The sequence below is a fragment of the Camarhynchus parvulus genome, chromosome 13 (assembly GCF_901933205.1).
Source record: "Camarhynchus parvulus chromosome 13, STF_HiC, whole genome shotgun sequence".
Lineage (NCBI taxonomy): Eukaryota > Metazoa > Chordata > Aves > Passeriformes > Thraupidae > Camarhynchus > Camarhynchus parvulus.
Genome location: NC_044583.1, coordinates 2,202,171 through 2,225,018, shown reverse-complemented (window position 1 = coordinate 2,225,018; position 22,848 = coordinate 2,202,171). Strand labels below are relative to the sequence as shown.

The 22,848-nt window shown below is 56.3% G+C and overlaps 2 protein-coding genes across 2 annotated transcripts in view; both read left to right on the top strand.

Annotated features, from left to right (window-relative positions):
• LOC115908821 (protocadherin gamma-A12-like) overlaps positions 1-22,848 on the top strand; it is a 107,056-nt gene that overhangs the window by 36,438 nt on the left and 47,770 nt on the right.
• On the top strand, positions 7,694-21,045 carry LOC115908533 (protocadherin gamma-A12-like). Its single transcript, XM_030957181.1, has 2 exons — positions 7,694-9,685; positions 19,690-21,045. The coding sequence occupies exon 2, from the start codon at positions 19,690-19,692 to the stop codon at positions 20,902-20,904; it is 1,215 nt and encodes a 404-aa protein (XP_030813041.1). The 5' UTR covers positions 7,694-9,685; the 3' UTR covers positions 20,905-21,045.

The window sequence follows — 22,848 nt, the reverse complement described above, 5'->3', positions numbered from 1 at the left end:
TCATGATTGTGTCACTGCAAAGCTTAATTTTGTTCTTATGTCAGATGGGGTATGAGAATTGCAAGCTGTGTATTCAGTGCCTATAAACAATGTTATCAATCATCTACTGTGGATTATATAACCCAGAAGAGAGTTGTGAGCTCTTCAATTGTGCAGGTGTTAAGGTTCTGTCTCATTCTTCCGATCATCTGAAGATGGTTCTTTCATGTTTGTAGGTGAAACACAGAGATATTTCCATAGACATGTTTCTTGAAAAAGTCTCATGTAATAAATCCTTCTTCTTGTCTCAAGGTTAAGGTAAGAAGTCAAATATTATCCATGGTAAGGAGATACTGTCTGAGCAACTTTCCTCTTGATGGAGTCTCTCTAAACTCTGAAGGTCTCTGCTAACCATGGGAGCTGTGACAGGTTTACGTGGAAGTGTTGGGTGTATGGTGTGTGAGGAGGCCCTGGTGGAGACATGGCATGTGTTTCTTTGCTCCCCAGGGCTATTGTTGGCCTTCTGAAAATGAGTCAGGAGGAGTCTTATGATTTCCAATTGTGTGGTTTGGACTGAAATGGCCTAGTTTGGGTTCCATATTCCTTTGCATCAAGAGTGGAAGTCACACATGCTTTGAGGAGTCCATGTGCTGAAGAATGGTGATGTTGCCTTTGAGGTGACACTTGGATGTGTGGGTCTTTGACAGAGCTGGTAATAATTTATGGCCTATAAAACATTTCCCACTTGTTCAAATAATTGGGAGGAACAGAATAATGTTAGTTGTGATGCTTGATCTCTGAGGAGCTGTGCACACAACTTTTCTTCTAATGATGTCTGTATGCAACATTTGCTTCCATGTTTTGTTTTGGCCAGAGAGAAGAAGTCTGTGTATGCAGAGACAGGGCTGGTGCTGGAGTTCAGTGTGAAACAGTTGAAAATGAATGAATGAATTGTGTCCAGTTCTGTTTGTCCTGGTATTTAGATGAGGCCCCCAGCTGTGGTTCCAAGCTTTTTCTTCCTCTTACTATCCAAGGAAATGACAGTCTGGGGCCTGTGGAGTGACTCCAGTGTGAGCCCCTTGTGTATTGGTTACAGTTGAGTTTGCTGGGTTTTGTATATACTGCAGGTGACCCAATCTGCAATGTAAGGTCATGATTGATACTCTTCTGGTGTTTTCCTACTCTTGGTTGGGTTCACTTCAGTTTTGTTTGGCTTTTTTAAATATTTGTTTGCTTTGGTTTGTATTGTGTTGTTTTTGTTTGGTTTGCTTGTACTATTGTCAAGGAGCAAAGCAGATTGTCACTATGCCTGGAAATCCTGCAAACTCCAAAACATATAATTATCCAGTAGGAAGAGTATCTCTCATCCATCCCTTGAAGCTGTACATGTAATCATAGTATTCTAGAAACACAAAATCAGAGAATGGTTTGTGTTGCAAAGGACCTTAAAGGTCTTCTTGTTCCAGCTGCTCTGCCATGGGCAGGGACATCTTCCACCAGAGCAGGTGGCTCAGAGCCCCAGCCAGCCTGACCTTGAATATTTCATTCAAGAAATACAACTTCATGAATGGATGTTTCCCCAAGATATTGCTTTCTCTGTGGCCAACATGGAACCAAAATTTTGGTTTGTGTTTATGGTGAAAGTGAAGGCTGTGAATGCAGAGTGAGGAGGGTGAGAGCTCAGTTCTGTGCCAGGCAAATGGGGGACTCGGTGTGGGTTTGGCAGAGAAATGGTTTGATTTCATGCTTGGTACCAAAGGCAATGCCATTGCTGTTCTGATCCTGGTTTCTCTGTCATGAAAGACAATGACAGTCCTCCAAGAGTAACATTTTCCACAGTAACTGTTCATGTAGAACCATAATTGTTGGCTGGAAGTGGTAATTAATCCTGTGTGAAACCTCCATTATCCATCTGTATCTCTAGGCCGCATTGCAATATTGAGTTTCTTTAGAATTGTAATTACACTTTCATTCAGGCCTTTGTTTCCAGAAGGGTTGCAGCTCATTTTCACAATTCTGGTCAGTACTTTTAAATATGAAACAGTGACTGATGTTTTTCAGCACATCCTTATTCAGTCACTTAAGACTGAACAGTGTGTGGGGACTATGAGGCAGAAGCGATAATAGAATCAGTTGTAATTTGTCAGACGATTTACCTTTGAGAAAGCGGCCGATGAGAAGCTGTTTAAAATGCTGGTTTCCTACCTGTGCCAGGTGAGCAGGTCGTGCAGTAGAAAATGTTGCTGAGGAGAGGACTCATTCTTCAAATGAACCCCCTGTCCTGCTGTGCTGTCTCAGTCCTCAGGGCCACACTTGCAGCTTGAGACCTCAGTGACTTCCAGGTGCTGTCAGGGATGGATTTTGAGGCCCGCAATAAAGGCCTAGAAGACTTCACTGTGAGCATCTCTTTCTCATTGTTATCTTCTAATGCTTCCTTGCCTTATCTGATTCATGTTTTCAGTTTTTCTGTGGGTTTTTGCTTTGTTTTGTTTTCCCTTGATTTATACAGTATGTGGCTATACTTAAAATTAACAGCAATCCATCTTTCTTTAGTAACACATGATGTGCCAATGTCCCTTGCTCTTCTTGCAGTGGGAGTGGAAGGCAGGAGATATGAGAGTGACTTTTCTTCCTGTTCCTGTTGGGAGAAATAGATCTAAATATGACTTCAGTAGACTTTGCCTCTCTGTGGAACAGAGCATGTGATAAAGATGGGGAGAAGATTCCCTCAAAGCCAATGGTTTGATGAGCCATTCTCCTCTGGATGACTGTTGATCGTTTTAGTATGATTGTTTATCATTTCTGTACTCTAGAATCCTTCAGTTCCTTATCATAATGGTGATGAGCAGACAATTGTACCTCCCTTCTGGGTGTGGCTGCAGTGCATTATCATCTCATGACAGATTTGAGCAGTGAGGAGATGGCCACAAGCAAAACCTCACAGTGGCCTGGCATGGAAGAAAAAGCAGAGAGGGGAGCTCTGTGTGTGAGGCTGGAGAAGAACTGGGTCATTGCCTTGCTTGTCACATGTCACAGATAACACCAGGCTGTGCCTGATGGAGTGCAGTGGGATTTGAGTTGCTTCTGTAGAGCAAGGCAGACCTACAAAATGTTATTGCATCTGTCCATTTCCATGTGTTTCTGACTCTTGCATTGCTTGTGGTCATGAGCTCAGCCTCAGGGTGTCTGATCTCATGTGGAAGGTCTCCTCTGTCCCAGCTGCCCCAGTGCAGGTGCAGTTCCCACACACACCTGGGATGTTTACAGCTGCACAGAGGAAGGGTTTCACAAGCACTCCTGCTGTGCTCACCCAGGAACATTTTGTCTGCAGTGTAATCATGCAGGATCATCTCTGCTGCAGCTGTCAAAGTGCAGAGTGACCAGCCAGCCCAGCCAAGGTTCCCATGGACAGCCCAGGGCCCAGTGGGAGAACGTGTGCAGTGTCCCCCAGGCCATCACCCAGAGGAACATGCTGGGCAATCACCTGGAGGCTGTCAGATGGCTGAGGAACAGCCTGGAGAGTCACCTGCAGAGAGTTACAGACAGTGGCTCCATGTCCAGGTGGAAAGCAGTGACTTGTGCTGTCCCTCAAGGGCCCTGACTGGGCCCAGTTCTGTTCAGCACCTCCATGGCCAAGGGGATTGAGGCACCTTCAGGCAATTTGCAGCTGACACCGATTGGAGTTGATTCAGGGCAGGGCAGAGCTGGCAGCCAGGGATGGGCTGGAGAAGTGGCCCCGTGCAGCCATCATGAAATGGATCAAAGTGCAAGGTCCTGCAGCTGGGGTGGGGCAATGCCCAGTTTAAAGAGAGAGTGGGGGATAGGGAAGAGCTTTGCAGAGAAGAGCTTTGGGTTATTGGTGGGTGATGAGGTGGGACATGAGCTGCCCATGGGCACCTGCTGCTGGAATTGTGTCCTGCACTGCATGACAAGCTCTCTGCCTGGCAGGTTGAGGGAGTTCCTTCCTCCTCTCTAAACTCTTTTTATGAGAGCATAGACTGCATGGAGATCTTGGGCCAATATCCCAATGGACATGCTAGAGTTCCCAGAAGGGTCATGGAAGTGGCCTGAGGGTTCTTTGCAGTGAAGAAGGACTGAAGCAGTTTAGTTATTCAGACATAGAGGGATGATACCTCTGTGTAGACTTTTGAAATTATTTATAAACGAGCTTATAGGAATGACGTTGCAGGCTCTTTTTATGAGGTCCGTTGATCATAGGACAGCAGACTGTTATTTTCCACTAAGAGAAGGGAGGTTTTGATTAGGAGAAATCTTTTCAGTGTGGGTTGTGTCAAAATGGAAGATATTGCCCAGAGAAGTTTTGGATGTGCCTCCAACGTTCAAGTCTAGCGAAAGTGTTCCTGCTCATGTCAGAGCTGTGGATTAAATGGCCTTCAGAGAAAAGTTTAAGTGGGAAACAGAAAATATTGTTTGGCACTTTGATGGACTCAGTGTGCCTTTGCACTTTCCATTGTCAGGCGCTCAGATATGGAGATGCAGATGAAACAACTTTAATGAGTCAGAAAGAAAAGAGTAAATATTATTCTGCTATCTTGGCATAGGGGATGCTTACATTGCTTTAGGCTGATCTATATCTGCAATTAATTCAACCCAGATAATGAATAACAATTCAAGACATGTGACTAAATATGAAAAAGCTCTTGAAGTCTTCCCTATATTATCGTTTATTGCTGGTGTAAATGGGCCGTGATTTTATTAAGAGCGGCTGAATTCCATTCTTTACTGCCCTGCCATGAATATGTGCTTCTTACTGTTCAATGTGACTGAAAAGAATGCCCTGAAAGCACCCGCCAGCACATCTCCGATAGAAACGCCTTGGAGTGGAATTAAGCAAGAGCTCCTGCTCTGGCTGTTTGCAGTCGGGCAGAGCCCCCGGGGCCGGTGCAGCCGCTGAGCCCCGCCCAAAGCCGGGCCCCCTTGAGCGCGGCCATGCGGCGGCTGCAGTGTCGCGGCGGCGCCTCCGGGTGTCGCTGTTGGCCGCCGCCGAGCGGCGCTGGAGCCGCCGCCGCCGCCGCCGCAGCGTCCTGCCCCCGCAGGCTGCTCGCTCGCCCGGCGCCGGCCACAGCGGCAGCGGCACCGCCAACAGCAGCGGCGGCGAGAGGCGGCCCGAGCGGTCTGGCTGCCTTTCAGCGGTGTCTGTTTTGGGCGGCGAGAGCGGCTTTTTGGGAGGCAGGGCAGCGGCAGGAGGCAGGAGCGCGGCGAGCGCAGCGGGCAGAGAATGGCGGTGAGGCGGCGGCAGAGGCGCGGGCCGGGCGGCGGGCGAGCGCTGCTGGCCGCGCTGCTGCTGTGCGTGTGGTGCCGGGCGGCGGCCGAGCGGCTCCGCTACGCCATCCCCGAGGAGCTGGCCAGAGGCTCGCTCGTGGGGCCGCTGGCGCGGGACCTGGGGCTCAGCGCGGACCAGCTGCCGGCGCGCAAGCTGCGGCTGAGCGAGGAGAAGCAATACTTCATGGTGAATGAGGAGAACGGGAACCTGTACGTGAACGAGAGGCTGGACCGGGAGGAGATGTGCGGCGACTCGGCGACCTGCTCCGTTAGCTTCGAGGCGCTGGTGCACAACCCGCTGAACATTTTCCACGTCGAGGTGGCGATCGAGGACGTGAATGACAACTCCCCGGTCTTCAGCAAGGCTGCTCTGGACCTCGAGATTGGTGAATGGACTGTTCCCGGTACTCGTTTTCCGCTGGAGATGGCCCGAGATGCAGACGCAGGAAGCAACTCGCTGCTGACTTACCAGCTCACCAGCAACCCGTCCTTCTCACTGGCCATGAAGGAAAGGCCGGGCGGAAGCAAGCAGCCGGAATTAGTACTGGAGAGAGTGTTGGACCGGGAGAAGCAGAGCTCTTTTGAGCTGGTGCTGATGGCAGTGGATGGTGGGGACCCCGTGAGGTCCGGGACTGTCCAGGTTCGCATCAACGTTACAGATGCCAACGACAACCCACCCGTGTTCAGCAAAAGTCTCTACGAGGCGCGAGTAGCAGAGAATTTGCCAGTGGGGTCGGTGGTGCTGCGGGTACGGGCGACGGATGCTGACGCGGGCACCAACGGGCGAGTGTCCTACTCCTTTGGCAGCGTCCCGGAATCTGTCAAGGCGTTGTTCACTATCGACAGTGACAGCGGGGAAGTAAGGACAGTAGGTGCCCTCGATTTCGAGGAGAAGAATAAATACATCTTCGGCGTGGAGGCGACGGATGGCGGCGGGCTCACGGTCACTGTGAAGTGCAGATAGACATCACCGACGAGAATGACAACGCGCCCGAGATCACCATTCTGTCGCTGTCGAGTCCCGTGCCCGAAGACGCCCCGGTCGGCACGGTGGTGGCCCTGCTGAAAGTGCGGGACAGAGACTCCGGCGAGAACGGTCAGGTGTCGTGCGAGCTGTCGGGAGAGGCGCCGCTGTCGATCGTGGCGTCGTCGGGCGGCTCGTACAAGGTGGTGACATCGGGCGCGCTGGACCGCGAGCAGGCGTCCGAGCAGCGCGTGACGGTGGTGGCCCGGGACCGGGGCCGGCCGGCGCTGTGGAGCAGCAGGGAGCTGGTGCTGGAGGTGTCGGACGTGAACGACAACGCGCCGGTGTTCGAGGAGGCGGCGTACAGCGCGTACGTGGCGGAGAACAACGCGGCGGGCGCGCTGGTGCTGCGCGTGCAGGCGCGGGACGCGGACGCGGGCGCCAACGGGCGCGTGAGCTACTGGCTGGCGGGCGGCAGCGCGGGCGCGGCGGGCGCGGCGCCGCTGGTGTCGGTGGAGGCGCGGAGCGGCGCGCTGTACGCGCAGCGCTCGCGGACTACGAGCAGTGCCGCGAGTTCACGGTGGCCGTGCGGGCGCAGGACGGCGGCTCGCCGGCGCGCAGCTCCACGGCCACGGTGCGCGTCTTCGTGCTGGACCGCAACGACAACGCGCCCAGGGTGCTCTGGCCCGCCGCGGCGGCGGGAGCGGCGGCGGGAGAGGCTGCGGGAGGGGCGGCGCCGCCTTTCGAGGTGGTGCCGCGCTCGGCCGAGGCCGGCTACCTGGTGGCCAAGGTGGTGGCGGTGGACGCGGACGCGGGGCGCAACGCGTGGCTGTCCTACGAGCTGGTGCAGGCGTCGGAGCCGGCGCTGTTCCGCGTGGGGCTGCACAGCGGCGAGGTGCGCACGGCGCGCGCCGTGGCCGAGCGGGACGCGGCCAAGCAGCGCCTGGTGGCCCTGGTGAAGGACCACGGGCAGCCGGCGCTCTCGGCCACGGCCACGCTGCACGTGCTGCTGGCCGACAGCTTGCGGGAGGCGCTGCCGGAGCTGAGCGAGCGCCCGGCGGCCGCCGAGGCGGCGGCGGCCGAGCTGCAGTTCTACCTGGTGCTGGCGCTGGCGCTGCTCTCGGCGCTCTTGGTGCTGAGCGTGGCGCTGGCCGTGCTGGCGCGGCTGCGCCGGGCCGGCCCGCCCGCCGTGCTGCGCTGCCTGGGCGCGCAGCGCTTCTCGCTGCCCGGCGCCGCCTTCCCGGCCGACTTCTGCGAGGGCACCTTGCCCTACTCCTACAACCTGTGCGTGCCGCCGCCGGCCCGCGCCCTGCCCGAGGCCGCTTGGCCGCCGCCGCCGCCGGTGCCCATCCTGTCGGCGGAGGAGCTTCTGGGCGGCGATTCCTGCGACAAGCCGAGCCTGATCAGTACCGCCGTGACGGGAGAGCCGCCCGCCAATCCCGATGTACCGCAGGTCTGTAAAGTGTGAGCTTCTTCTGTTTTTAAAAGTTCCCGAAACGTCATCTTTTCTCTTCACGTGTTTTTTTGCCTGGTGTCAATGCGTATTCGTCATCTATATCCTGACGTAGCAGCGGAAGTTTTTCATTTTTTCTCGGTAACAGCTTCATGTGACAGGCTTTGATGGTAGCTCTCCTTTAGGCTAGTAGCGGTGTTTCTCAGTGTTTCTCCTTGTTTCCCGGGGTCGTGGTTATGTGAGTTGCACAGTCCTGTCTCCATGACGGACTGAATTAAGGAAGGGCTATCTCGCGTTCATGCAGAGCAGGAAGCCCTTGGTTCTTCCTTGGTCACAGGTTCAGCTTCAGGCTCGCGGTTTTGTCTTCAACACTCGAGCTCTATAAATTTGAATGTGTTAACAACATTGAAAGCAGTTCTGTAATCTGTGGAAGGAGAACGGCTGATTCTGCTGGCGGGGGTCGAGGAAAAAAAAGAGAGCACTGACATCTGGTGTTGGAAATATTTCTTTCCTGACAGATTTGTTCAGAAAGGGTGTGCTTGGAACTCGTGTATAGCTTTACCCAAACCCGTTATTTAAACGTTGTTTTGTCCCAGTTTGATTTAGAAAGGAAACGAATGTGGAAAGTTCCTTTTTTTTTTTTTTTTCTGAGTAAAAGAAGAGATTGTCGCTGGTTTCGGGGGGAATGCAGTAGTCAGGCTAGATGACTTCGTTTATGGGTCCTGGCTGGCAGTTCGCTCTATTTTGCTCTTCGTGATCTTTATTTCGTAGACTAGTGAGAGTGCTGGAAGACTTCTGTTTCAGAGATTGTTATTCTTCTATCCTCTTTGCACAAAGATGATGGGGGTTTTAGTAGAAGTCAGGTATATCGTGAACAGCAGATTTTTGCCATTCTCTTTACTGGGATAAATATCTGAGATACGAAGGGATCACATATTAGGGAGATTGGCGAGAGGAGGGTTTACGCCCTTGAATCAAGCCCATTTGCACATTGATTAGTGGTCAGCCGTGTTTCAAGTGTTGTACTTTTGCTCTACGGTTCCATGATTGTTTTCTTGAGCACATAACATATCAACGTCATTAAGAAATACCTAGATGATTAGTTTACTAAAGAGCTTCAGTGCTTCACACATTGATTTTAGAACAAAAAAGGAAAGCTGCAATGATTTGTAATCAAATGTAAACCTGTACAAAATGAGGAACTACTAGGCATCTCTTGGGAAAGGATGTCAAATATTTCAAGTCCTGAAAGTTTACCTTGAGAGTTTCAGCTGCATCTTTTTTGTACTTATAACTGAATCCTGTGACAATTAGCTCCCTAACTTCAAGAAGTATGCAATTGATCGTGTCACACTTGTGTTAATGACCCTGATATCTCTGTTCTTCGGGATATGTTATCTTCCCGTTTTCTCTCTGACAGTCTGTTGTTGGAGGTGCTTTTGAACAAAAGGATAAGATTAAAATAAGATACAGGGTGATACACGAAAATTGTGTTTTAATTTACATATAATGGCATTAGTAAGTGCTGAGTTTCCAGCGCGTTTAAAGAACCCCACCCACGGAATGCCTCTGCCTTCCTCCCGATGCTGATACCCTGGAGGATGAAAGCAGAGATGGGCTGGAGAAATGCGGAGGCAGGAGATCGGCGCTGGACGAAAAGCGACATCTCGGTGGCGACCGTGCCCTGTATGGAGCAAGGCAGGGCGGGCAGCGCTGGGCAGCGCTCGGTGCCTGCAGTGCCGGTAGGAGGCTGCGGGCGCCGCTGTTGACCGAGAGGAGCGACAGGAAGCTCGGAGCGCTACCGGCAGCCCCGCCCGCTGCGGATCGGATCACTCGGACGCTCGCTCCCTGCCCGAACCTGCGGTCCCCGATAATCCCGTGGGTGCTGGTCCATTCTGGAGCCAGGCGGAGGCACCGGTGGCTGTGCACGGTGCAGGAGCTGAGAGCATTGAGTGGCAGCGGGATTGGATCGGCGGTGCTGCGGTGCCGGCGGTTCCGCGGCCGAGATGTGCGCGGCGGGGAGGCGCTGGGGCCGGCGGCAGCGAGCTCTGCTCTGGGCCGTGCTGCTGGCGGCGTGGGAGGCGGCGTGGGGGCAGCTGCGCTACTCGGTGCCCGAGGAGATGCCCAAGGGCTCCTTCGTGGGCGACGTGGCCAAGGACCTGGGGCTGCAGCTGCTGGAGTTAGGCGACCGCGGCTTTCAAATTGTTTCCGAAGGTAGGACACAGTATTTCGCTCTGCACGGGAAGACGGGACATTTAGTGACAGCGGAGAGCGGATCGACAGAGAGCAGCTGTGTCGGCTGGTGGAGAAATGCGTGCTGCGCTGTGAGCTGATAGTGGAGGGGGAAATGAAGTTTTATGAAATAGAAGTGGAGATCACGGATATTAATGACAACGCGCCGAGCTTCAGAGAGGCAGAAGCTGAACTGAGAATCAGCGAGACGACAGCGCCGGGGTCGCGGTTTCCCCTGCCAGATGCTCATGACCCGGATACGGGCCGGAATTCCCTGCAGAGCTACGAGCTGAGCGGTGACGAGCACTTCTCGCTGGCCGTGCAGGCGGGCCCTGGCGGCGATCAGCGTCCCGAGCTGGTGCTGGCGAAGGCGCTGGACCGGGAGGAGGCGGCGTTTCACGAGCTGCTGCTGAGGGCGAGCGACGGCGGCGATCCGGCACGGACGGGCACGGCTCGGATCCGCGTGACCGTGCTGGACGCGAACGACAACGCGCCCGTGTTCAGCCAGGCGGAGTACACGGTGCGTGTGCCCGAGGACGTGCCCGTAGGCTCTGTCCTGGTCACAGTCACTGTCACGGACGCCGACGAGGGGCTCTACGGACAGGTGAAATACTCTTTGAAAAAAGTGTCGGACATGGCATCAGATATTTTTCGTTTGGATTATGAGACCGGAGAGATCACTCTACTGAAAAGCCTGGACTTCGAGGAAGGCAATTCCTATGAACTGGAGGTGCAGGCATATGATGGAGGAGGACATTTTGATACTACCAAAATCACGATCTCAGTCACAGACGTCAACGACAACATGCCAGAAATTTCGGTGAGGTCAGCGATTAGCGAAATATCTGAGGATGCTCCGTCGGGGACCGTTGTAGCCCTCCTACACGTGCAGGACCGGGACTCGGGGACGAATGGCGAGGTGCGCTGCTCGCTGGACGGGGGAGTCCCGTTCCGGCTGCAGCGATCACACAGCAGCTACTACAGCGTGGTGACAGCGAGAGAGCTGGACCGAGAGCAGGTGTCGGAGTACAACGTGACGGTGCGGGCGGCCGACGGCGGGTCGCCGGCGCTGCAGAGCAGCGCGGTGCTGGCGCTGCGGGTGCTGGACGTGAACGACAACGCGCCGCTGTTCTTGGAGGAGCGCTACAGCGCGCGGCTGGCGGAGAACAACGCGGCGGGCGCGCTGGTGCTGACGGTGCGCGCCACGGACGCGGACTGGGGGCAGAACGCGCGCGTGCGCTACCGGCTGGCGGAGGGGCGGGTGCGGGGCGCGCCGCTGTCGTCGTACGTGTCGGTGCAGGCGGAGACGGGCGCGCTGTACGCGCTGCGCTCGCGGACTACGAGCAGCTGCGCGGAGCTGCAGCTGTGCGTGCTGGCCGAGGACGGCGGCGCGCCGGCGCTGAGCAGCAACGTGTCCGTGCGGCTGCTGATCGTGGACGAGAACGACAACGCGCCGCAGGTGCTGTACCCGCCGCCGGCCGCAGCGGCGGGCTCGGGCGCTGCGGCCTGGTCGGGCGTGGAGCTGGCGCCGCGGCGCTCGGAGGCCGGCGCGCTGGTGGCCAAGGTGGTGGCGGTGGACGCGGACGCGGGCCAGAACGCCTGGCTGTCCTACGAGCTGGCCAAGGCCACGGAGCCGGGGCTCTTCCGCGTCGGGCTGCACAGCGGCGAGGTGCGCACGGCGCGCTCGCCGCTGGCCCGCGACGCGGCGCGCCACAGCCTGCTGGTGCTGGTGCGGGACCACGGGCGGCCGGCGCTCTCGGCCACGGCCACGCTGAGCGTGCTGCTGGCCGACAGCGTGGCCGAGCTGCTGGCCGAGCTGGCCAGCGCGCCCGACGACCAGGCGGCGGCGCCGGGCCAGCCGGCCGCCAGCCTGACGCGCTGGCTCGTGCTGGCCGTGGCCGCCGTCTCGTGCCTCTTCCTGGCCTTCCTGCTGCTGCTGCTGGCGCTGCGCCTGCGCCGCTGCCACCGCCAGCACCTGCTGCCGCCCGACAGCGGCGCCTTGCGCGGCGTGCCCGTCTCGCACTTCGTGGGCATCGACGGCGTGCGCGCCTTCCTGCACTCCTACTCGCACGACGTGTCGCTCACGGCCGACTCGCGCAAGAGCCACCTGCGCTTCTCGGCCGCCAGCTGCTGCGACACCCTCCCGGCCCGGCCGCCGCCCGACGAGCCCGCGCCGCTGCTCGGGGACGACGACCCCACAGGCGCCCTCCCCGCGACCCCTGCCCCTCCCTCGGTGAGTTTCTCGGGCCAAATTCTTTGTGCGACGCTTCCCTTCACTGCTCCCCTCTCCTTTCTTCCCGTGGTCCGTGTCGCGTAGGAAGATTTGCAGAGAAGGAATGCAAGGCACCTTTCATCGGCACTCTGTGCCCTGGTGCTTCTTTCCGCGGGGAGGTTGACGTGGGGTCCATCTTCAGCCTTAAATTTGGTGGGCACGGCCGGAAAAGAGAGTTTGCTCTTGGCTGGAGGTTTGTTCTTTGTATTTTCATAGAGTTGTGTTTTGTTTCTTCTTTTCTTCTCCTGACAAGTGTAATTCCTCCCTGCATTCTATATTCTCAGTGGATGTAAATGCATCCATTTACATGAACTATTAATGCAACTATTTTGCAACAAATAATGCAACAGTTGAAGGCAAGAATCAAATGCAAGTGGAATTTACATTGTTTGGAGGGTCAGGTGTTTCCTCGATGACACGTTCCTGAGCAGATAGACCTTGCTTTGGGACAACACTTAGTCGCTCGGTGTGTAACATCACTTTAAACTTTGAGAATCGTGTACCTTCCAAGTTAGCCATGTGCTGAAGGGGGATGAGCAGTTGTTGTGATGACTGGGTGATTTTTAGAGCTGTGTATCGTTTATGTTCTTGAGAGTATTTTATTTTAGTTAGTAGCGCTCATTTCCTTTGGGTATCTGTGATTATTCTCAGACAGTGAGAGGTTTTGTGTACCACTTTTCTTTCAGAGGAGGCTGACTGTGGTTGTAGCTGTCCTGTGGCATAATGGTTGGCCAGGGTGAAAAATCTCGTTTTGTAGGTACAGGGCAGATTAAAAAATTGCTGCGATTTTTTTTTGATTCTAAAAGGTGTAAAATGGTGTAGAAATTCAGTTTGTCCTAGTTGTTATGTAAGACCCGCAGTTGTGGTTCCTGTGTAAGGGTTTTTTGTGGTTTTTTTTGATGTTTCACTACCTACATACCTTTCTCCTGTACCTACTACTGTTGAGATAATCTGAAATGTCAGACTATTGAGCCTTGCAGAGAAATCCAGCTGCCCTTCCTGGCAAATGGGGATGGCCTTATGGTGGTGGATGTTAAAGATGTTTTAGCTGGGGTTTGATTACATCTTATTGCAGATTATGAGGGTCAGAGAATACCCTGGATGTTGTTCAGGGCTGGAGACAAGAGTCCTGTGACCTGAGTGTGGAGGTCCTTTAAACAGGAGAGACATTGTTTGCTCTTTTCCTTGTTCAGTATTCAGCCCTACTTTTGTGCAATGTGATTTTCTTCTTCCCTGGTAAATTTGCCCTAACAGGTCTTACTTCAGCTGTATGGGGGGTCCTGGGAGGTTCTTCCTGTGTGTTCACAGGTTGTTGTGGTGTTTAAATGAATGGTTTAATTACGTTCTTATGGCAAGTACCATAAAGGGAATTTTGTGTGGAGCCAACTCTGTATTCATTACCTGCTAAGTACCCGAACTCTGTGCCTGACCTTGGTGCTATCATCATCAAGAGTCTTTCTTGATCCACTCCTTTCTGCAGATGTAAACCTCTTGCCTTGCTCGTTTTAATAGAGGTGTTTTCTTATAGATTTACTGGAAGAAATACTCATGCTTGTCTCGTACTCAGGTTGAGAAATGAAACTTTATCCACGGCAATGGGAAGTTGTGGGAGGAACTTTTCTTTTGATGGCGCCTCTCCATCAAAAGGGGTTGAGGAGAGATTTGTTTGTGAGAATGTAATGTTGGAGACAAGGCCTGTGTATTTTTGATTCATGTATTTATTCATGGTTTTCTGAAAGTTGTCTAAAGGTGTCTTCATTTTTTTGATATTCCATCATTTGTACTCAAAGGGCCAAGTTGTGTGTTCACCATTTTGGTTTTCACTTTCATGATGTTTTCTGGCAATGGTAATTTTTAGGCGCAGAGGGAAACCTTGCATTCAGAGTAGGAGAGTCAGCCATCCTCCAGAAAACCCATGTGCTGGACAAAGATGATGTTATCTTTGAGGAATACTTTGATGACTGGATCACAAACTGAGCTGCTGATGTCTTATAGCCTTTACAACATTTCGGAATTGTTGAAATTATTGTGATGAGCAGAAAAATCGCTGTGCACGCATTTGTATTGTGATTCTTGGGATTTGAAAAGATGTGAGAGCGACTTTTAATAGTGTCTGCCCTGAAAATTTGATTTGTGTAGTCTGATGACAGAGAGAAGTCTGTCTGTCCAGAGACAGGGCCAGGGTGGCAGTTTACTGTGGTATGGCTTGAAATGGATAAAAGAAATGTGTAAAGGTCCATTTGTCCTTGTAGTTTGATGAGGCGCTCACCTGTGGTCCCAAGTTCTTTTTTTTTTTTTTCATGGTCCAAGGAAATAATTGTGATTGGGGTGTGCTGTTTGAGGTTCTGTGTGCTTGGTACAAGACAGTTTCCTTTGTTGTGTAGCTACTACAAGTGACAGAATAAGAAACATGAATTTATACATTGTGGTGGTTTTAGGAGCGTTGTCTAAATACCCAGACCCATATTGGTTGTCTCTGTAGACTTAGAATGCAGTTCAAGTAGCCTGAGAGACTGGTTTTGATCCAGGAAATTGGTGTGCCAAAGGGTTCTTTTTAGGAAAATAGTTAGATTTAATCTCCGGGGTCTAGGCCTGTGTAATTTTTCCCCTGTGATCCCTTTGCTGGAAGTGAATGACAAGCATCCATCAATAAGGAGCTATGTTCCTTGCATAGAATGGTTTATAATTCCGATGTAAAAAATCTTTTGTTTGGTTCTATGAACAACTCAGAAATGGCTTTGCACTTACTCACTCTAAGGTTCTCAAGTATGGAGACACAAAAGAAGATATTTCATGATTCAGAAAAAAATTAATAAGCCTTATTCGTTCTTATCATAGACCTCTAAACTTTGTTTTAGGCTGATCTGTTTCTCAAGTTAATATGTCCCATGTAAGGGAAGTAGAATTCAAGATGCATGAAGGAGACTTGAAAGTTTCTCAACGTCATCCCTTACTATAATATCACTCCTTGCTCTTATAGATTAACTACGTATTTTTTAAAAGCAGCTTAGTTCCATTGTGTATTGCTCTGCCACAAATACTTCCATCTGAGGTTGCAATGGGATTAAATAGATTAACAGAAAGAATGCCCAAAAGCGCATCTGACTTAGTAACGCCTCTGGAGTCACACCGAGCCAGAGCTCCTGCTCTGGCTGTTTGCAGTCGGGCAGAGCCCCCGGGGCCGGTGCAGCCGCTGAGCCCCGCCCAAAGCCGGGCCCCCTTGAGCGCGGCCATGCGGCGGCTGCAGTGTCGCGGCGGCGCCTCCGGGTGTCGCTGTTGGCCGCCGCCGAGCGGCGCTGGAGCCGCCGCCGCCGCCGCCGCAGCGTCCTGCCCCCGCAGGCTGCTCGCTCGCCCGGCGCCGGCCACAGCGGCAGCGGCACCGCCAGCAGCAGCGGCGGCGAGAGGCGGCGCGGCGACCTGGGTGTCTTTCAGCGGTGTCTGTTTTGGGCGGCGAGAGCGGCTTTTTGGGAGGCAGGGCAGCGGCAGGAGGCAGGAGCGCGGCGAGCGCAGCGGGCAGAGAATGGCGGTGAGGCGGCGGCAGAGGCGCGGGCCGGGCGGCGGGCGAGCGCTGCTGGCCGCGCTGCTGCTGTGCGTGTGGTGCCGGGCGGCGGCCGAGCGGCTCCGTTACGCCATCCCCGAGGAGCTGGCCAGAGGCTCGCTCGTGGGGCCGCTGGCGCGGGACCTGGGGCTCAGCGCGGACCAGCTGCCGGCGCGCAAGCTGCAGGTGGCGTCTGCCGGCAAGAAGCAGCTGAAATACTTCACGGTGAATGAGGAGAACGGGAACCTGTACGTGAACGAGAGGCTGGACCGGGAGGAGATGTGCGGCGACTCGGCGACCTGCTCCGTCAGCTTCGAGGTGCTGGTGCACAACCCGCTGAACATTTTCCACGTTGAGGTGGCGATCGAGGACGTGAATGACAACTCCCCGGTCTTTAGTGAAGCTGCTCTGGAACTGGAGATTGGTGAATGGACGGTTCCCGGTGCTCGTTTTCCGCTGGAGATGGCCCGAGACGCTGACGTGGGAATGAACGCTGTGCTGACTTACCAGCTCACCAGCAACCCGTCCTTCTCTCTGGCCTTAAGGGAGAGCTCTGAGGGGAGCAAGCAGCCGGAATTGGTGCTGGAGAGAGCGTTGGACCGGGAGAAGCAGAGCTCTTTTGAGCTCGTGCTGACAGCGGTAGACGGCGGGGACCCTGAGAGATCCGGCACTGTTCAGGTTCGCATCAACGTGACAGACTTAAATGACAACCCGCCCGTGTTCAGCAAAGGTGTCTACGAGGCGCGAGTGGCAGAGAATTTGCCAGCGGGGTCGCTGGTGCTGCGGGTGCAGGCGACAGATGCGGATGCGGGCACCAACGGGCGAGTGTTCTACTCCTTCAGCAACGTCCCCGGCACCATCAACGCGTTGTTCACTGTCGACAGGGACAGCGGCGAGGTCAGGACGGCGGGTCCCCTCGATTTCGAGGAGAAGAATAAATACATCTTCGGCTTGGAGGCTAAGGATGGCGGGGGTTTAGTGTCACATTGTAAAGTGCAAATAGATATCATGGACGAGAACGACAACGCACCCGAGATCACGCTGCTGTCGGTGTCGAGCCCAGTGCCCGAGGACGCGCCGGCTGGCACCGTGGTGGCCCTGCTGAATGTGAAAGATCCAGACTCCGGCGAGAACGGTCAGGTGTCGTGCGAGCTGTCGGGAGAGGCGCCGCTGTCGATCGTGGCGTCGCCGGGCGGCTCGTACAAGGTGGTGACATCGGGCGCGCTGGACCGCGAGCAGGCGTCCGAGCAGCGCGTGACGGTGGTGGCCCGGGACCGGGGCCGGCCGGCGCTGTGGAGCAGCAGGGAGCTGGTGCTGGAGGTGTCGGACGTGAACGACAACGCGCCGGTGTTCGAGGAGGCGGCGTACAGCGCGTACGTGGCGGAGAACAACGCGGCGGGCGCGCTGGTGCTGCGCGTGCAGGCGCGGGACGCGGACGCGGGCGCCAACGGGCGCGTGAGCTACTGGCTGGCGGGCGGCAGCGCGGGCGCGGCGGGCGCGGCGCCGCTGGTGTCGGTGGAGGCGCGGAGCGGCGCGCTGTACGCGCAGCGCTCCGGACTACGAGCAGTGCCGCGAGTTCACGGTGGCCGTGCGGGCGCAGGACGGCGGCTCGCCGGCGCGCAGCTCCACGGCCACGGTGCGCGTCTTCGTGCTGGACCGCAACGACAACGCGCCCAGGGTGCTCTGGCCCGCCGCGGCGGCAGGCGGCGGCGGGAGAGGCTGCGGGAGGGGCGGCGCCGCCTTTCGAGGTGGTTCCGCGCTCGGCCGAGGCCGGCTACCTGGTGGCCAAGGTGGTGGCGGTGGACGCGGACGCGGGGCGCAACGCGTGGCTGTCCTACGAGCTGGTGCAGGCGTCGGAGCCGGCGCTGTTCCGCGTGGGGCTGCACAGCGGCGAGGTGCGCACGGCGCGCGCCGTGGCCGAGCGGGACGCGGCCAAGCAGCGCCTGGTGGCCCTGGTGAAGGACCACGGGCAGCCGGCGCTCTCGGCCACGGCCACGCTGCACGTGCTGCTGGCCGACAGCTTGCGGGAGGCGCTGCCGGAGCTGAGCGAGCGCCCGGCGGCCGCCGAGGCGGCGGCGGCCGAGCTGCAGTTCTACCTGGTGCTGGCGCTGGCGCTGCTCTCGGCGCTCTTGGTGCTGAGCGTGGCGCTGGCCGTGCTGGCGCGGCTGCGCCGGGCCGGCCCGCCCGCCGTGCTGCGCTGCCTGGGCGCGCAGCGCTTCTCGCTGCCCGGCGCCGCCTTCCCGGCCGACTTCTGCGAGGGCACCTTGCCCTACTCCTACAACCTGTGCGTGCCGCCGCCGGCCCGCGCCCTGCCCGAGGCCGCTTGGCCGCCGCCGCCGCCGGTGCCCATCCTGTCGGCGGAGGAGCTTCTGGGCGGCGATTCCTGCGACAAGCCGAGCCCGGGCAGTACCGCCGTGAAGGGAGAGCCAGTGGCCGACCCGGACGGAGCTCAGGTCTGTAAAGCGAATTCCTTTCTTCTGCGCCTTTAAATAACGGCGTGCTGGTGCCAGCGACCCCTTGTGTTTTTTTTTTTTCTTCCCTGAGTCTCTTAGTGGTTATATTTTATTCCACGATGTCGTGAAATAATCCTTTCTCGTGTTTCGTTTTGCATCAAGTATTGCGAACGGGCACTTGCTGCATCATCTGCTGCAAGATTGGTCGGATCAGTGGGAGGTTCTTACCGTTCAGGAGTTTTGAAGGGCATTTTAATTCGTGACACATTCTGATTTAGCTGAAGAATTTTATTTAGGAAAATTATGTTTTCTTAATTGCTACTTGTATTAAGGAAGAAGGTGCATCTTTCTTGTGTAGAATGAGATGTACATGACGGGCTTGGTTTGGAGAGTTCTCCTTCCAGAGGGCTTTTTGTCGAAGCTACATGTTTGGACCTTCTGATACGTGGAACAAACCCCTTCTTTTGAGGGAAGGCTGCTGTAGGAATTCTTACACCGTCAGGTTAATTTAGGATTTTAAAAAAGCTCTCTGTGGGTGGAGCCAACTCTGTATTTATTACCTACTAAGTACCCGAACTCTGCGCCTGACCTTAGTGCCATCATCATTTAGATCATGCCGATACTTGACTTAATGCCCAAGTATTGAGTCATCAGAGTGAGCATTGTCATGCCTATATTGAGAAAAATTGTAATGAAAAATTACGAAGTTGTGATTGAAAAAGGGGAGTAACGCAGATTTATTCAGAATGGTGTCTGATGTGCAGGCGCAAAATAGCAACGACCCTCCCTGCAGTGCTGGATTCACTGAGCACTGTGAACATTGTGACTGTTCATGAGTAGTTCTCCTATTCCTTAACACTATATGATCCGCTGAAAGGCTTTCTTCAAGCACGACTCGTATAAAAACAGGAATTGGTGTAGGAGTTTGCGCTTTTGGACGTATGCAGTGAAACTCGTGATACCCCAGACATCACATTCAGAGATAGTTTCATCGCTGTTATACGATCATGATAGAGACATTTTTCCGGGTGGTAGGAATAGCATAATCGCAGGAGGCGTGTTACTTGCGTCACGTCTTCATCGGTGGAGGATGAAACCAGAGATCAAAAGCGCAAGTAGGACGTCCGCGCTAGACGAAAATCGACGTTTTCTTAGCGGTCATGTCCCGCCCCGCGAGCTGCCCGTGGGAAAGGCTGGAGCGCAGCGCTGGGCAGCGCTCGGTGCCTGCAGTGCCGGGAGGAGGCTGCGGGCGCCGCTGTTGACCGAGAGGAGCGAGAGGAAGCTCGGAGCGCTGCAGCCCCGCCCGCTGCGGACCCGCTCGATCGCTCGCTCGCTTGGGGTCTGGTTCGGCGGCCGGCAGGTCTGCGATCGTCCCCGCGGTGCAGAGCCATTCTATAGCAAGACGGAGGAGCCGGTGGCTGAAATACCGTGCAGAAGCTGGGAGCAGAGTCGGAGCCGGAGCTGTCTGGGTTGGCGGCGAGGAGTTGCAAGGGAACGAGCGGTGCCACGACCGAGATGTGCGCGGCGGGGAGGCGCTGGGGCCGGCGGCAGCGAGCTCTGCTCTGGGCCGTGCTGCTGGCGGCGTGGGAGGCGGCGTGGGGGCAGCTGCGCTACTCGGTGCCCGAGGAGATGCCCAAGGGCTCCTTCGTGGGCGACGTGGCCAAGGACCTGGGGCTGCAGCTGCCGGAGATCCGAGACCGCGGTGTCCGCATTGTCTCTGAAGGTCGGACGCAGTATTTCGCTTTGCACGGGAAGACGGGACATTTAGTGACGGCGGAGAGAATCGACAGAGAGCAGCTGTGTCGGCTGGTGGAGAAATGCGTGCTGCGCTGTGAGCTGATAGTGGAGGGAGAGATGCAGGTTTATGGTATCGAAGTTGAAATCACGGACATTAATGACAACGCGCCCAGCTTCAAGGAAATTGAGCTGGAAGAAAGAATAAGCGAGATGACAGGCCCGGGGTCGCGGTTTCCCCTGGCCGAGGCTCACGACCCTGACTCGGGTCGGAATTCCCTGCAGAGCTACGAGCTGAGCGGTGACGAGCACTTCTCGCTGGCCGTGCAGGCGGGCCCCGGCGGCGATCAGCGTCCCGAGCTGGTGCTGGCGAAGGCGCTGGACCGGGAGGAGGCGGCGTTTCACGAGCTGCTGCTGAGGGCGAGCGACGGCGGCGATCCGGCACGGACGGGCACGGCTCGGATCCGCGTGACGGTGCTGGACGCGAACGACAACGCGCCCGTGTTCAGCCAGGCGGAGTACACGGTGCGTGTGCCCGAGGACGTGCCCGTGGGCTCTGTCCTAGTCACTGTCACGGCTACGGACGCCGACGAGGGGGCGAACGGACACGTGAAATACTCGTTGAAAAAAGTGTCGGACATGGCATCGAATATCTTCCATCTGGACTCTGGAAGTGGAGCGATCACTCTGTTGCAAAGCCTGGACTTCGAGGAAGGTGACTCCTACGAACTTGAGGTGCAAGCACGGGACGGAGGAGGCCTTTTCGACACTGCCAAAGTCACGATCTCTGTGACAGATAAAAACGATAATGCCCCGGTGATTTCGGTAAGGTCGGCACTAAGTGAGATTTCTGAGGACGCCCCTTCGGGGACGACGGTCGCCCTGCTGCACGTACATGATCAAGACTCGGGGCCAACGGCGAGGTGCGCTGCTCGCTCGATGGGGACGTCCCATTCCGGCTGGAGAAGTCCTATCAAGACTACTACCGTGTGGTGACAGCGAGAGAGCTGGACCGGGAGCAGGTGTCGGAGTACAACGTGACGGTGCGGGCGGCCGACGGCGGGTCGCCGGCGCTGCAGAGCAGCGCGGTGCTGGCGCTGCGGGTGCTGGACGTGAACGACAACGCGCCGCTGTTCTTGGAGGAGCGCTACAGCGCGCGGCTGGCGGAGAACAACGCGGCGGGCGCGCTGGTGCTGACGGTGCGCGCCACGGACGCGGACTGGGGGCAGAACGCGCGCGTGCGCTACCGGCTGGCGGAGGGGCGGGTGCGGGGCGCGCCGCTGTCGTCGTACGTGTCGGTGCAGGCGGAGACGGGCGCGCTGTACGCGCTGCGCTCCTTGGACTACGAGCAGCTGCGCGAGCTGCAGCTGTGCGTGCTGGCCGAGGACGGCGGCGCGCCGGCGCTGAGCAGCAACGTGTCCGTGCGGCTGCTGATCGTGGACGAGAACGACAACGCGCCGCAGGTGCTGTACCCGCCGCCGGCCGCAGCGGCGGGCTCGGGCTCTGCGGCCTGGTCGGGCGTGGAGCTGGCGCCGCGGCGCTCGGAGGCCGGCGCGCTGGTGGCCAAGGTGGTGGCGGTGGACGCGGACGCGGGCCAGAACGCCTGGCTGTCCTACGAGCTGGCCAAGGCCACGGAGCCGGGGCTCTTCCGCGTCGGGCTGCACAGCGGCGAGGTGCGCACGGCGCGCTCGCCGCTGGCCCGCGACGCGGCGCGCCACAGCCTGCTGGTGCTGGTGCGGGACCACGGGCGGCCGGCGCTCTCGGCCACGGCCACGCTGAGCGTGCTGCTGGCCGACAGCGTGGCCGAGCTGCTGGCCGAGCTGGCCAGCGCGCCCGACGACCAGGCGGCGGCGGCGCCGGGCCAGCCGGCCGCCAGCCTGACGCGCTGGCTCGTGCTGGCCGTGGCCGCCGTCTCGTGCCTCTTCCTGGCCTTCCTGCTGCTGCTGCTGGCGCTGCGCCTGCGCCGCTGCCACCGCCAGCACCTGCTGCCGCCCGACAGCGGCGCCTTGCGCGGCGTGCCCGTCTCGCACTTCGTGGGCATCGACGGCGTGCGCGCCTTCCTGCACTCCTACTCGCACGACGTGTCGCTCACGGCCGACTCGCGCAAGAGCCACCTGCGCTTCTCGGCCGCCAGCTGCTGCGACACCCTCCCGGCCCGGCCGCCGCCCGACGAGCCCGCGCCGCTGCTCGGGGACGACGACCCCACAGGCGCCCTCCCCGCGGATGCCGCCCCTTCCTCGGTGAGTTTCTTGGATCGAATTCTGTGCGTGACGCTTCCTCCTGGTGCTGCCTTTTCCTCTTATCCTCACTGGTGTCTCTGTCCTGAATAGGGAAATATTCTGAGAAGTTAGTCATAGTCTTGATGAGCGATGCGCTGGTGCCTCTTGCTGCGGGGTGGTGGATGTGAGTCAGATTTCAGTGTTACGCTTGATGAGCCTTTTAGGAGAATTCGAGCTCTTCTGTGCTGGAGATGCTGTGGTTGAGACCTTTTGGTTTTGTGAGTGCAGGTTGTTTAATTTCGGTCATCTCACCAGTATTCGGTCTGCTATTCTACTGTATTGCATTTTTAGGAATCTTATGGCTTTTTTTTTCTTCCATGCCCCCCTGCATCATTATTTGCTCGTGGATATAGTACCCCTTCGTCTTATTTTTTTTAATTTTTATTATCGTTTAAAACAGAGCATGAACTACACTGTAGTATGGATTTTTAACAGCGGCAATTTTCTCAAGTCTGTCTTTCGTATACTAAATTATCACTCTCCCCATATTCCTTTTCTGTAAATAGTATTTAGGATAAATGTAAGCCATTGTTTGAAATTGAATGTGGACCCGTGTGTTCCCGCTTTGTTTTGGGTTTGTTACATTTCTGACTTTTGAAAGGGCTTCATTGAGTGCTCCTCATCCAGTAGTTGCAGCACTGTCAACTTTTTGTAGCATTCT

Bases quoted from the DNA above. Each gene is read 5' to 3' on its own strand.
- LOC115908533 (XM_030957181.1), top strand. From the start codon at position 19,690: ATGTGCGCGGCGGGGAGGCGCTGGGGCCGGCGGCAGCGAGCTCTGCTC.